The following is a 14138-nucleotide window of genomic DNA, read 5'->3' as shown; positions in this document are numbered from 1 at the left end:
ACTCACTCCATATGTTCTTCAGGTAGGATTATTATATGTTCTTTTATTTTCCTCTGTTTCTCTCCAGATTCTATATAATATGATATCATATGATAGTATAATATAATATGACCATCTGGATAAATGCAAACTTCTGGTCTATTCGCTACATTCATTGACTCCTGAAAGCTTTGTGAGAATGTCTGTCTAAGTCTTTTAGATATGAATAGACAAGTGTTTTACATACCATCTGGTGAGGTGATCTATTTTAGTACACTGCAATTTGGGCCTAGGGATACGACGATGTACCATGTAGCTGTGCTATGTACCAAATGAACCAGTTCATCATCAACAGTGCATTTCATTCTCCACCCTTCCTACAACACGTTGGTGTTATTTTTGGACTTAACACCCGTAACACCAAGTCGCCCAGTTCGGTAGGAAGCCAGGAGATGGGAACAAAGACCAGCCATGCATCCCAGCCCACAACGTAGCGGCTACGGGGGCGGGTAGCGCACAGCGCATGCTCCATAGCGTCGACAACAGCTACTGGATCCAACTTTCTCCCATCTCCAGCTATGATTACGTCCTTCGCTGTTGATAGATATAAAGCAATTGTTAGTATGTAATTCTTATGGAGGGTCGGTTGTCAGAACCCCTACCAGCTACTTGCATGTTCAGATTATAAATACAATGACCAACCAGCGTAATCGGCAGCGCTTTGGGCTCAGGCCCAAAAGGTTCCAAGTTCGAACCTGTCATGTCAGTGATCTTGTACCCTTGGCTTGGGGGGGGGGGGGGCGTAGGTATTTTACACGACTTACGTCACTTGGCTCAGGTGAAAATGAGTACATAGCTTTGGCTAGCGCAGTGACAAGCCTTAGGGGCATGTTCGGGCGTGGCGCACCCGCTATACATGAGACATGAGTCATTCATATTTATAAGACAATTTTACCGTAATTTAACAACGTCAACGTAACGCGAACTCTCTTAACGAGTCAGGGGTAGGAGGAGCCCCTTGCAGCCTTGGTCGGAAGCCCTCCTAGGAGATAGATACTTCAAATAAAACATCTGCATCTGCTGGAGCCGTCATACATGTGGCGTCTCCTGCACCTGCGACAGTAGCGTTAGTAGATGAGAGGGTGGAAAAGAATTTGCACACATTACCTTCACCTTAACACACATGGTTCTCGGGGAAACTTTGTGGCAGCATCAAGTTTTCCAAAATTCTTACATGAATGGTCATGATAACAAGATGTTTGAATAACTCACTAGCTTGTAGGAACTCTTGTCCGTACTCCTTCTTCGTCTCTGGACTCTGCCGCTGCCAGATGTTGTCCAGAAGACGGATGATCACCTCCATGTTATTGATGTTTGTCCGGAAAAATGAAGGCTCGATGATGTGAACTTTCACCCCAAAGCACCTCATGGATCGTCTGGACGCACGACAGGGTTGACAGTTGACAGGGTTAAAAACAATTGATGTGTTAGTTATGGAGGAAGAAAACACAAATGATTTCATTACCAACAATAGCATAACTTTATTGCAACAGTTCCTCAAGGTACAAATTAAGGCATCTACTGGTACAATAACTACTGTATAAATCGGCAACGAAGGACGGTCTGGCGATGCAAATGACAGAGGAAAAACTAAAATTAATGAAGAAAACTACAGTTGTTTTTGTCCCATGAGTGATTTAAGGACACACTGACTTGATTATGTTGATGACATTCAGGGGCATTAATTGCCCTCCGTTTCCAACTTAAGAAAGATGTAACCCAAGTCCACCAGCGCACCAAAATGAAGGGTGAATTTGTGTGTCTCGTTCTATAAATAACAAAGATGACAAATGACAATGGAAGTTGTAGTCTAAACCATAGCAATAATCTAAGACTTCTAAGAGTTTATAGTGTAATGGTAAGATTATATCTATAAAGTAAACATCATATCCGAGCAGATACATATAGGTATTTTCACCTCAGGGAGTCGGAAAACGCCTCCACGCCGAATTTGGAGACAGAGTAAGGTGTGATGTAGTTCAAGGCCAGCCTCCCAGCAACACTTGCGACGTTGACGACACGGCCACGTGACCTCTTGAGAAGAGGTAGAAAAGTCCTGGTGACGTCAATCATCCCCAGCAAGTTCACATCTATGACGGCCTGGGGATGCAAATGACAGAGGAAAAAACTAAAAGTTATGAAGAACACTACATCTACAATTGATGTTGTGCCCCTTAAGGACACACTGACTTGTGGATGACATTCAGAGGCATCACTTTCCCAGCTCCATTTCCAAATAAAGAAAGGATGGCGACCATGCTGTTAATGTATAGCTGTTAATGAGCAAATGCATGCGTTATGATATTGATAGATAAATACTAATATTGTAGATCGCCGGCTATCGTAAAATGTACAGATTTTGTCGTTAACTTACTCCTTGTACGTTGAACGTTTCATGTTTTGTTGCAAGTGAATATATTGTGAATTCTGTTCACCTGTGCGCTTTCCACAGTCTCCAACATGTTGCCTACATGTAGCACTACCATCATTGCAAAGTGCCAAAGGCTTAGCCATTATCGTTAAAGTCAATTGGTTGGGCTTTACAAGAGGAATTTTGCGAAATATCAAATTAACAACAACCACAAGGATGTACAAAAATGCGTTAACGCCAGGCTTTTAGCCAGGCACATGTCAAGGCAATTCTGATTGACGAGGGGTACTATATAGCTACCAGGTCATCTGTGGTCACAGTCTCCTACTGTGACCTCAGTAACAGTATTCTTTAACTTAAAATCAACAAAAACTCTACACAATGGAAGTTGGATGCCCCTGGACCCCCCTACAATAGTCACTTACCACGACTCACCAATAAATTTGGACTCCCTATAATAAAATCCTAGCTAAAAGCCTCGTTAATGCCAAAGGCATACATCAGCTACAAACCTGGTAATCGGCTACAGTTGACCACTCCATGGCTCCTACCCCCGATCCGACTATGCCTGCATTGTTCACCAGTCCCCACAAACCTGGCAGAGAATAACAAACGCAGACAAAACCTTCTCAAGCGCACTATATCTGAAGCATATCGAAAATACATCGGAGGCTCCAACTCGACGAAGATCTCATACCTCCAACTCATGAGTATTTTGTAAATTTCTTGTCTCATCGGTAAGATTATGATAAGAATAATGTACTTTAGATGACAATCTCTTTCCAATGCTGTTGTATATTGTATGTTGACATCAAATACTAGTATTCAATTCTGCAAATGACCTCCGCATTTTAATGATTCAAACATGACAGGAGATGTACATCTTTGATTTATACGCATGGAACTTGCTATCATGTGACATAAGAAAGTATGGTAATTTCGCACCAATTATGCAAATTAGGCATAATTTGCTCCTATCTATATATCACCCGGCACAGAGACATATGTTACAGGTATATTAAAGTCTGTTCTTAAAAGACAATGGAATTACAGAAATTCCTCCTTCTACCATTCTCTGAATCAGCACTGATGAAAAAAATCTAAAAATTTCCAAAATCATATCCAGTTGCTTGAGTAACTGCTTTTTGGAGTATCTTATTACCTGGATGTCTAACCTTCATCGACGTATCGAAGCACTGATAGAAACATCTGACCAGAAGATGGAATAATGAAAACTGAAAGATCTTGTCCATCGGGAAATATGCCCACCTTTACTCCCCACAGCCTTCTCCACCACACGAAACGCAGTCTTCACGCTGTCTGAGCTGGTGACGTCCATCCGGATCGGCTGCAGCCGTTCGGAGCAGGACTGCCGTAACTCTGCCACGCCGGCCTCGGTCAGACAGCCCGCGAACACCCGCAGGCCGAGCTGGTCCAGCCGCCTGGCCAGGAGGTTCCCGAAGCCCGTGTCACACCCCGTGATTAGAACGGTTTTGTCTGTCAGCTAACATACAAATAAAACTCCTTAAAGTCAAATTTTACCTGATAAAAAAAAGATAGTGCGCGACAAAAATGTGACGAAAGGGTCTCGAGGGTCCGTGTTTGAGTTCAAATTTCTCATAATCTGCTGCGGAGTGGCATTTGATACTGGCATGACTAAAAAGCGTAAGAAGTGATGTGTTTTTGGTGCAAATTGGTTTTGGGCCCGAGTGTCACTTCCTTGCCTGTATTTCTACGCGTTGGAAGTGATTCGCCCGTTGACCCAGATTCCCTGTCCATATGCGGTCTGTGAGCTTTACACGCATTACACGCATTACACGCGCATACATAACCCTTAATCACAAATGTAACTTTAGAAATTTGACCTTCAAGTTTAAAGCTCAACTGCATTACCGTAACTCGCCGCTAGGAGACCCATTATCGAACTTGACCTTTTTTGTAACTTCTATACATGTTCCAAATATCATGCCGAACCGTCAACAAACCGACCTGTGATACATATCGTCTCTCCAGCCACCAATTTAACACCAAATACGTCACCCATAAGACAGCGATGACCTCAAGTAAGGTGAAGACCTCCATGTTTCCTGTGTACGAGATCAGGTTAAATGCAACATGTTCCCTGGGTACGAGCTCACGGTTGAGAAAACGTTTAATCCTTACACGGATGCAAGCTTCAAAGTCAAACATGTCCTCCCTGCGCATAAAAAATGTATCACGACCCGCACAAAAACCATCAATGAGGATTAATGAAAGTGCTGTCAGCACCAGCTCAACCGTTGGTGGCGTCGGCAAACCCGGAAGTAGACGGTATCGGTAGCATGCAGTGCGAAATCTACGCCAAAATAAGGCATATTATATTAAGCAAGCATGTTGAAGGTCAACTTTGTCTCGGTGAAAATCATATCTAGATACAATTTGACACTTCGATTGAAGTCCATGAGGTTCTCTGAATCGTTAAGAGTACGAGGATACATTTACTAGCCGCATTTGACGTCTTAAAAAAAAATCTTATGCCTCATTCCGGCTGTCGACACCTGTCCCCCAACAAAACTACTAAAGGGAAGAGGCCAGCATTAGCCTTAAAGTAAGAACGGAAACATATGGAAAGATAGACAAAAACAAGGCATCATATCTCACCATTCATACGTTTTGGTAACAAAAACTCACCTTCTGGTAGTGGATTATTATGTAATCAGTCCATACTGTCTCGGGAAATTCGATACGGCGAGTTTCTAGCTACAGACCCAGGCGTAAACACTGGTGCACTTTGACCTAATGACCTTGTCCCTCAAGAACTCAAGAAGCCCAAAGCTAGCTGGGAAGAGTGACGCAACGGGTCAGATAATGACACCATATATGGACAAAATTCTTTTTCTTTTTTGCAAAAACATTTTCTTAAAACCCCATACTATGCCATCAACCGGCAAAATGCCATAATTTCACAAAATTTCCCCCCAAGTACCTTTAACGACAAAGGTAATATTGCCGCTATGTTGTCATGATTTTTTATAAGGCCACATCAAGCAAATTTTATGGATGACATCAGCGCGCTCATTAATTTTTGCCTGAATTCAGAAAAAAATTGTCTGTTCGAGGATGGTCAGATAGACCAAAATAGGCAAGCATGTTGTGTTGTAGACTAATAATCGTACTTGTAGACAAGGGAAGTAGCCCATGATGACTATAGTTGCAGAAGTGAAAATTGTCGGATAGCAGTAAAAGTACCACCAATATGGAAGCCATGAATGTAGTTGCCAGCTTGGCAAGTAATACCAGTGTACCTCACTAGTAGTGTGAATTCTGTTTCTGATAAGTATTTCCATTTCGTTGCAGTCTATATGTTAACATTGTCGTGGACCGGCGTACAGGTCGGAAGAAACTGTTTCAGTCCAGAGAAAGAAACCATGCGCTTATATCATACATGGAATATCTCACTCACTCATCACATGTCCATTTATACTCTTGTCGCGCTCTCTGTGCGAACTAAAATTTGAAAGATCGCTCAACGAATTGTATAAAAAAGAAACAATTTTTTTTACACTTTTTGTGTTTTGCTGTTCTCTCAGTCACACTTTTACATGCTGTATGATCAACCCAGTATGAAATCAATGGTTACACTTATCCTATTTAGGTCGCAGTGAGAGCGCAGTGCGATCCCCGTTTAGTGGCATGGGGGCCTTGCGTGTGGTGCGTAGAACTAAAAGATGAAATAATCCGGAAATAAATTTTTAAGTAAATTTATTTGATTTGAAGAAGAAACGTTACTCCAACCACAATATCTGAGACAAAAATTCAAGTGGCCAAAAACTGATACAATGGGAGTTGGCAGCTTCAGTCAGGTGTTCATGTGTGGTCACGTGTCAGCCACGAATGCAGGAGAAGCCGGTCATACCCTCCTCCCTGCAGTACCAACCGGGGCCGCAAGAGGACGCCGTACAGTATGAAGACCTGGCAGTCATCCCTGTGGGTACTGTACAAGAAAGACGTCAACTTGTTGACAAGAAAACCCATGGAGTACACCTCATCCAACCAAACCATGACTTTCCTCTTGAAAGCGTACATTCATCGAGAAAGGCGGACATTCCAATGCTTTTGATTGGACATTCCGTCAGGAATTCGGTCATTCTACTACAAAAGCGTATATTCCTCGGGCATCTTCTGTGGGAACATGCTGCTACTACCCTGCAAATCACTTTACCATAACTTTGACTAAACGGACACATCTGGCAATCCGAACCTTCCAATTCGGTGTGATAGGATAACAGCTTTACAGGTAAGGTATAGACATTGTGGAAGTTTAGACTAGATTCCTTAGTACATTATATTTTTTCGGTATTTCGGTGTAGGCTAGCTACGAATAGACTTGTCGGGTCATGGCAGTCTGCTTTTCTTGATGAATGTAACGTTCGTTCACCTTTATCCGCGGGGTAACCTATATCCGTTGTGCTGCTAAACAGGGTATCCAGGAATATCGAGTCGATGGACGGTAGTTTCAAATTGTGCTATTTTCAAAATATTGCAGTTTCAAACCACCATCTGTTGACTTGATACCCCTAAATACATCGTTCTTTAAAAGAACGGATAAAGGTTATGCTACGGATAAAGGTGAACTAGCGTTACGCTTTCAAAAGGATTGCGCAAGGTGAAATTCAAAATGTTAATCTAGGCAAAATTCTATGTTATAGGACAATAAAGGGTCTTACTTTGGCAGTGGATCTCGAACGTGTGGTCCACACAGACCCAGTTATAAGGGCACGGGTTTGGATTGCATAAGTCCATATCTGAAGAGAAAGTAATAAAGAATAAAAGAACACATGTATGATGATATTTCCTAGTAATGAATAAAAGAAGAAATGTTGCAAAGGATTATTAAATGTATAAAACAAACAATTAGCAGTACAATTAAAACATTTAGGGAAGGCGGTTCATTCTTCGATGAAAGTTGGCCAAATTCAAAGTCGATGTAATGTCGAGTTATGCAGGAACGTTTTATAGCCTGACTAAAATCGCGCTCCTAGCGGCCGGCCCTACAATATTGCCGATGCCCTCGGGGAGAGGGTCATTAACCTTAGCCAGCGGGAGATAGTGTAAACACAGGTTAGAACGTTTTGCATCCATCCATACCCAGCTCACAATAGACCCCGGTATAGCCTCGGTCACAGGTACAACTGAAGGAGTTCACGTCATCAACGCACGTGGCCCCATTTCTGCAAGGCGAGGATGCGCACTCGTCTATATCTGCAAAACATGTATTAGAGCTGCATGTCAACGTTTGCTTGCACCAGGGGTGCTTTTAATTATTCATACGATCCCTAACATACGATTATCGGTACTTTGGCGGCATTTTGCTTTTTACCTTTTATAACTTTCGAAAACAAAGCCTGATATGTTGAAACAGTCCCACCTATCTCACACTTGGAGCCGGTGTATCCAGGCAGACAGTCGCAGACGACACGGGAGTCGCCGAAGCAGGAGGAGCAGTTCCCACCGTTCTGACACAGGTTCGGCTGGCATGGCGAGTAACCTGGCGACAAGGGAACATCGGAATCTTTATATGTCCCGTTTTACGTGCTTTATATCTTACCTTATAATTAGACCTTAGGTTCTCTTTCGCTGTTAGGCACATCTGCCAGCAAGTTTCCATCGACATACTTTGTTGCGTCAGAAGAAACTCAACACTCAGTGACAACAAAGTTCATTTACGTGTTGAATGGTAAAGTCTAAAGCTAGGGGCACAACCCGCCGTATTTGCAAGTGCGTGCTGTCTACGTGCCAAAACGTGGGCAATCTTTTGGTATCCGTAAGTGGTAAGTACCGTCTCCGTACGAACACGGGGCGATTCCCACGGATTTGGGAGCACGCAGACACGCCGTAGAAATTTAAGTGCATGCAGAACTTTCTCTGCGTTCGGGCTGCGGATTCGCCCTCCGTACGTGTCAGTACGGGCGACGCACCGGCCATGTACAGACTGAACGTTTTGAGGAATACGTGGCGGACTTAGCCTCCACAAAAAACGTACGGACAAATTGCACTTACGGCGGGTTGTGCCCCAGGCTTTAGATGTTCATGAGTTTGTCAAATAGAAGAAAACAAGAATAATACGGGTCCATTAATTCGCTCATAAAACTAAATCAATTTTCTGACCTGTCACTTTCTACATGTGATATATAGCTCTAAAGACCTTACCTGATTCGCAGACATAGTTGTGTTCCTCAGTACATAGATGGTAGTTCCCGCGGTACATGTCAGCGCTGTCCAGCAGCACGCACACGTCAGGCGGACGGTAGGAGTTGGGAGACATCCACGTCGACAAACCTAACAACAAAACAGGTTCCCAGCCGTATTGGAATAAACCCTTTCGCACATTTGAGTAGGCATGCGCGGGAGACAGAAATTCTGGGTAATATAGTAAAGGTGAAGGCCCCTGATTTATACACATTCCGCCATTTTGAGTTACAACAATTTTCTTCAACCAATGACTGTTTTGTAAAGGTACAGAACATACCTCCCAAATTTTCGAAGTCTACCTGCACATCTTCGTCAGGGGGAATGTACTGTACCTTTACGAAACAGTCGTTGATTGAAAAAAATTGTTGTAACTGTATGCATACATGACTGATGAACCTCTTCAACGAGTGCCGGACATTGTTACGCAAATCGAGACAATGGTAGAGACGAGACTGTTTGTGTCTCAGGGGCCTTCACCTTTGACATGTTACCCAGAATCCCTGTCGCCCGCGCATGCGTACTCGAATATGCGAAGTGGCTTATTGTGACAAGGGTGTATAGATCAATCTTGATATATAAGAAAACTTCGGGCATGAAAACGTTTCATATCTTGTTTTACAAACTTTTCAGAATCCATGATCTTTCGAAACTTCTTATCAAGCCTTGTCAGTCAACAGCAGGAGTTAAAAGCACTGATGGAGGGCAAGGACAAGAACGAGTGCCGCAAAGATGCATTATTGGCTGAGTTTACACACGCGTTTTTGGAGTCGATTTGGAACACACTCCGCCGAAGTCTGACTCAGTGGAATCTGTGTAAACAAACAGTCAGGGGACTGAAGGCTCCACATGTAGGCAGACCGCTCTTGATATGGGAGCATACTCTGAGTCAAATCGAAACGGCGTGTAAACCCAGTCGATAACCCACCAGACACGTGAGAGCCATCGCTGTACACAAACAGAGCGGATGACGTTTTGACGGACGTCCAATGGGAGACGTCGGTGCCGAAGCTGATGAGGTCAGCCAGCAGCTGCTGGTCCTGCGGTCCCTTCACGTCCGCTAGGTGTCCTCCCATGGTGGCGCAGGCGGTGGAGGCGTCTTCATGGGACAGGCTGTCAGACGAAAACCGGTAACACTTGTCGGGGTAGAGCGCTGAGGAAGGAAGAAAAAGGAAGGCTTCCAGCAAGAACTTTAACCGAGGGTATCCTATACCCATTGTTTCTAAGAACATGATATTTAGAGATACTGTATCAGGTCGAAGGCCAGTGGTTTCAAACTGTAATATTGTGAAAATATCAATAAGGAGCAAATCGAGACAAATGTTGTATGGAGCCGCATTCTTCACACTGCAGCAGCGACATCTAGCTGCAGTGCGAGGTATAGGACCATTTAGCTTTACCTTGAGGAAGGTGACAGACGGTCATCGAAAGCTCGGCAGGTGGTTGCATACTAAGTTGAAATAACAACCCAATGAAACTACTCCCTATATATTGAACTTTGTTACACAATGAGTGACGTTACCCACCTGTTTCACAGTTGTCCCCAGTTGTCTCAGGAGAACAGACGCAGCTGTATCCGGTCACGTGATCCACACACACCCCTCCGGACAAACACGGACCGCTCGCACAGTCATCGATTTCTGCAGTAATGAAGCGAATAGGTCAATGAAGTAACAATAGCAGGAACTAATATTGCCATAGCCTGTGCGTAAGACGGCTCACGTCATTCAAAGAATATCGACTCAGATGTATTTCGCTTCCTCCTAGTCCTTCTACTAGGCTGACGCACAACTGTAAATATCACCAGTCTTCACCAGACTTCTTTTGTTTCGCCTTTCGGATATCTCTAAAGTAATTCTACGAATAAGCCGATGGGATAGATAATTCACCACAGGAGCAGCTATCCAGCCAAATAGCGTCCGACTGGAACACGTACTTTTCTCAACAAACAAAGCACAGAGAGTGGGAATATTATATTCTATGTCCACATCTGCATCTCAATCTGAATACCATAAAACCATGTTAGTAACAGCCTTAAGGGGTATCATCATCATTTTGAGATAGTTGGAGTCACCTGTTTCACAGCTCTTTCCTGTCCATCCAGGCGCGCACTGACAGGTGTAGCCGTTAACACCATCAACGCAGGTGGAGTTCACAGGACAAGGTGAGCTGCTGCACTCGTCTATGTCTGTGGATAGAAACTTTGTGAACAAAGTCTTTTGGGGCAAAATATTTTTTGGATCTTCAGGGTACATTTAGAAAATCTAGGATATTGTAAAATATGACTACCTCAGCATAAACAACGCTGTACAGGTCGAGAACATTTGATAGGATATGTTTGTGACATCCAAGTTTGAAAACAATATGGTGAGAGTAGATAACTGATGTTTATCAATGTCCCCTGGAGGGAATACAGAGAAATAACAACGGTTTGTTTCATTTCAATTAAGAGATGTGACGTTCTTGGTAAAAAAAACTACCTGTCTGACAAGCATCTCCGGTCCATCCAGGTGCACACTGACATGTGTAACCATTGACTTTGTCGATGCAGGTGGCGTTCTGTGGGCAGGACGAGCTTTGACAATCGTCTATGTCTGAATTATAACAAAGAATGATACACATGTCTTATGAATAAAATCTACGAACCTTAATCTAATGCAATATGTAGTTTCATTTTGAAAACTAATGAGGTCTAGCTAATTAAATAAGGTCATTAAGAACCTTTTCTAATGAAAGCACCCCATCCACCATACGAAAATAACGAATTCAATTAGAGGCATAAATGGAAGTAGGAAAGTAGTGAGTATTTCGGTCTTTGCCTTTCACTGTCCATGAAATATTTCAGAAATCTAGCACTCTTCGCAGTCGTCTGATTTTAGTCTCGTACAGAGACATGATTTCTGTGAGTGAACATATTCCTCGCCTGTTTCGCAGTGCACGCCTGTCCATCCCGGGTCACATCGGCAGGTGTAGTGTCCCGGATGATTCTCACACGTTCCGTACAGACACGGGGAGCTGAGACACTCGTCTACCATGTCTGAAAAACATACGGACATATCGTAGAACATAAATCTCCAAGCACATACACGGTAGCAAAATCGTGACGGTTTCTGATACTAGCCAGCCATTCGCGGTGGGAAATCTTAGTGTTTTTCATGCATGCCTGAACATAGCCGTCGCTTGAGTTACGTTTGCAACCCTCGATTGCATTCATGTCTCTCCTCGTATGTCTATCAATGTCCTATCCATGTCAGGTAGAGTTTAAGGGCCCTTTAATTTTTTTTTCAAGACGGAGGAAGAATTCGCGTATCTCGAAGTTAACTTGAGAACTGACCTGTCTCACACTTGTATCCTGTCGCCCATGGCGGACACTGACAGACGAAGTTGACGGGAGTTCCTCCGTTCATGCATGGAAAGTCTAACAAAGCCTCTCCAACTGTACGGAGACAGAGAACAAGTATTGTTGGTTACAAATGAGCCAGTCTGTGTGACACAAACTCTGCTGTCCAGGGCTATAACTGGCCCCTACCCATAGTGTTTGTGCTCCTCTTGCCATAAGCTGGGGAAGCTTTTACAGAAAATAGTAACACCAATAGTAGGCCCCGAGCCCGAGCCAAACACGCTGCCGCTGCGCCACGCGATCCCCCTTACCTGCACACAGTGCGTACATGTTGTGGTAGTACGCTCCCTGCAGATCCCACGAGTACGTGTCGTAGTCCACTCCCCAGGCGCTGTCATCATAATTGAACCCGTGAGGCAAGTACACAAAGGTGTCATCGAGGGGCTGGCAGGCCCTGGGGTCCACCTGGCTTCCGCACAGGCTCTCTGTCAGGACACTGTGCGTGGTGCACCTGCCGCCGGGATCGTCGTACGCGATGCAGCCCGAGTCCCACTGGGAGGTGCAGGAGGTCCCGGATTGGTGGCACGGGTACCTGTCAACAAGTGAACAAGTCAACGCCTATAGGTTCATACTCTCTAAGCAGAGGCTGATGGGGAGAAAATCGTGACTTTTTCCTTCAATGTTTCGTCTTTTTCTGTCAGCTATCCCTATTGGCGAGAATAGCCAACAGAAAAAGGGCGTCATATAAGGAAAAGGGCACAATCTTTTCCGGCATCCTCTGTTTGGAGAGCAATAGGATCATACTATAGCTATATACGCATATTCAATGTCTACAGTTCTTCCCTTTACGACTGCAATCCCTTTCCCTCCCTTGTATGCAAGAAGAAAAAAAAATCCCCGTCTTGTCTACTGTATTGTCTTGGCTACTGATAAAAATCTAATCAAAACTCTTAGTTTGAGTGCAGGGCTTTGACATATTTGTACAACTTATATCTTTGCATAACAATTCTTGTTTGCCAAGATGAATATCCATGTGACGTTACATCATGTATCAACGATCAGTGCGTCGCTTGGCCAGAAACATATATTCATTTGTGGGCGTTGTTGGTTTAAATCTAAGGTAAAACTGTCACAATTCTGCCGGTTGGCTGCGATGACATTATAATGATAAACAAAACATTCATCATCATCATCATCACCTCATCCCAGCCGCCTCGCACGTGGCCTTGACGTTGGCGTTGGTCATCTGTCCGGTGGTGACGCGAATCTTGAAAAACGCCCAACCCTTGGACGTGGTGAGGTACACCTTTTGAGCTTCAGATAAGAGAGGCAGAGATGTTACTAATGTGTGTGTGCTTAGGAATGTGAATGAAAGACGTAACTGGAGAATGCCTGAATGGACTGTGTTGACATCAATGTGGAGGGGTCTTGATAAGACCTTGAAATGATAAGTTGCCCCCCCCCCGGCGACTCATTACAGAACTGCAGTGGAGGTTGTCGTTTTGCTATCTTGTTTGTCTACTTTGCGCTGAAAAATACTAGCTGTTCTTAAAACGTACCAAACCCAGGTCAATTAGTGCAGACATTACAGGATACGTCCACACACATTGTCAACGCAACACGTCGAAACTTAGATTTTATTTAGCGAACCATATGTTATGAGAAAAAGTGCTGTACATCCCCCTAAACCTCCTGTACTCTTGCCTCCCATCATTAAAGAATACCACATTTTGTACAGACCTTGTGACGCGGCCGTGCAGACGACGACAGCCGCGATGAAGAGCTGGAGCTGCCACATCCTGACTGGTTGTTGGGCTGACTACAGAGCCGTGATGTGCGCGATGTGCTGTGTACTGTGCGCGACAAGGTTACGGTGGGGTGTAGGGCCATGGGAACCACGCAGCTGACCGGTGAGACGCGATCGAGCTACACTAGTGTATGTGCACTGACGGAGGTCTAATGGCCAAACGTGAAACGTCGACCTTGGTAACAATTTCACGGGGCGGCCGGCCAGGCCCTGAAGCAGTGGGGACAGATTGGACAACCTTCTAAGCAAAAAGATCCCACAAAAAGAAAGAGTTTCGCGATAGTATAGGGCAAAATATTTAGCAGTTAGGTGCTCTAGCTTGCTTATTCGAATCCTATGAAGTTCCGATTAAG

General features: G+C 44.1%; 2 protein-coding genes across 2 annotated transcripts; both read right to left on the bottom strand.

Moving 5' to 3' along the window:
* Positions 1-340: 340 nt before the first annotated feature.
* LOC118413147 (retinol dehydrogenase 7-like) lies at positions 341-4492 on the bottom strand. Its single transcript, XM_035816332.1, has 6 exons — positions 4451-4492; positions 3680-3914; positions 2923-3005; positions 1958-2139; positions 1252-1415; positions 341-573 (listed from the first exon to the last, which is right to left on the bottom strand). The coding sequence occupies exons 1-6, from the start codon at positions 4490-4492 to the stop codon at positions 341-343; spliced, it is 939 nt and encodes a 312-aa protein (XP_035672225.1).
* A 1642-nt stretch (positions 4493-6134) lies between these two features.
* Positions 6135-13826, bottom strand: LOC118413146 (fibropellin-1-like). Its single transcript, XM_035816331.1, has 14 exons — positions 13719-13826; positions 13178-13292; positions 12290-12570; positions 11973-12074; positions 11562-11675; positions 11119-11232; positions 10713-10826; positions 10165-10278; positions 9567-9791; positions 8600-8728; positions 7818-7937; positions 7538-7651; positions 7117-7194; positions 6135-6383 (listed from the first exon to the last, which is right to left on the bottom strand). The coding sequence occupies exons 1-14, from the start codon at positions 13774-13776 to the stop codon at positions 6274-6276; spliced, it is 1788 nt and encodes a 595-aa protein (XP_035672224.1). The 5' UTR covers positions 13777-13826; the 3' UTR covers positions 6135-6273.
* Positions 13827-14138: the final 312 nt, after the last annotated feature.

This window comes from Branchiostoma floridae, chromosome 4 (genome assembly GCF_000003815.2).
Source record: "Branchiostoma floridae strain S238N-H82 chromosome 4, Bfl_VNyyK, whole genome shotgun sequence".
NCBI lineage: Eukaryota > Metazoa > Chordata > Leptocardii > Amphioxiformes > Branchiostomatidae > Branchiostoma > Branchiostoma floridae.
Note: the sequence above shows the minus strand (reverse complement) of the source record. Positions and strands in the feature narration are given on the sequence as shown.

Bases quoted from the DNA above. Each gene is read 5' to 3' on its own strand.
- LOC118413147 (XM_035816332.1), bottom strand. From the start codon at position 4,492: ATGGAGGTCTTCACCTTACTTGAGGTCATCGCTGTCTTATGG. The intron at 1,416-1,957 runs GTGAAAATACCT...TCGTGCGTCCAG, and splicing joins GCGTTTTCCGACTCCCTGAG to ACGATCCATGAGGTGCTTTG. The intron at 574-1,251 runs GTGAGTTATTCA...ATCTATCAACAG, and splicing joins ACAAGAGTTCCTACAAGCTA to CGAAGGACGTAATCATAGCT.
- LOC118413146 (XM_035816331.1), bottom strand. From the start codon at position 13,776: ATGTGGCAGCTCCAGCTCTTCATCGCGGCTGTCGTCGTCTGCACGGCC. The intron at 11,676-11,972 runs GTCAGTTCTCAA...TATGTTTTTCAG, and splicing joins AGGATACAAGTGTGAGACAG to ACATGGTAGACGAGTGTCTC. The intron at 10,279-10,712 runs GTGACTCCAACT...TCATTACTGCAG, and splicing joins AGGAAAGAGCTGTGAAACAG to AAATCGATGACTGTGCGAGC.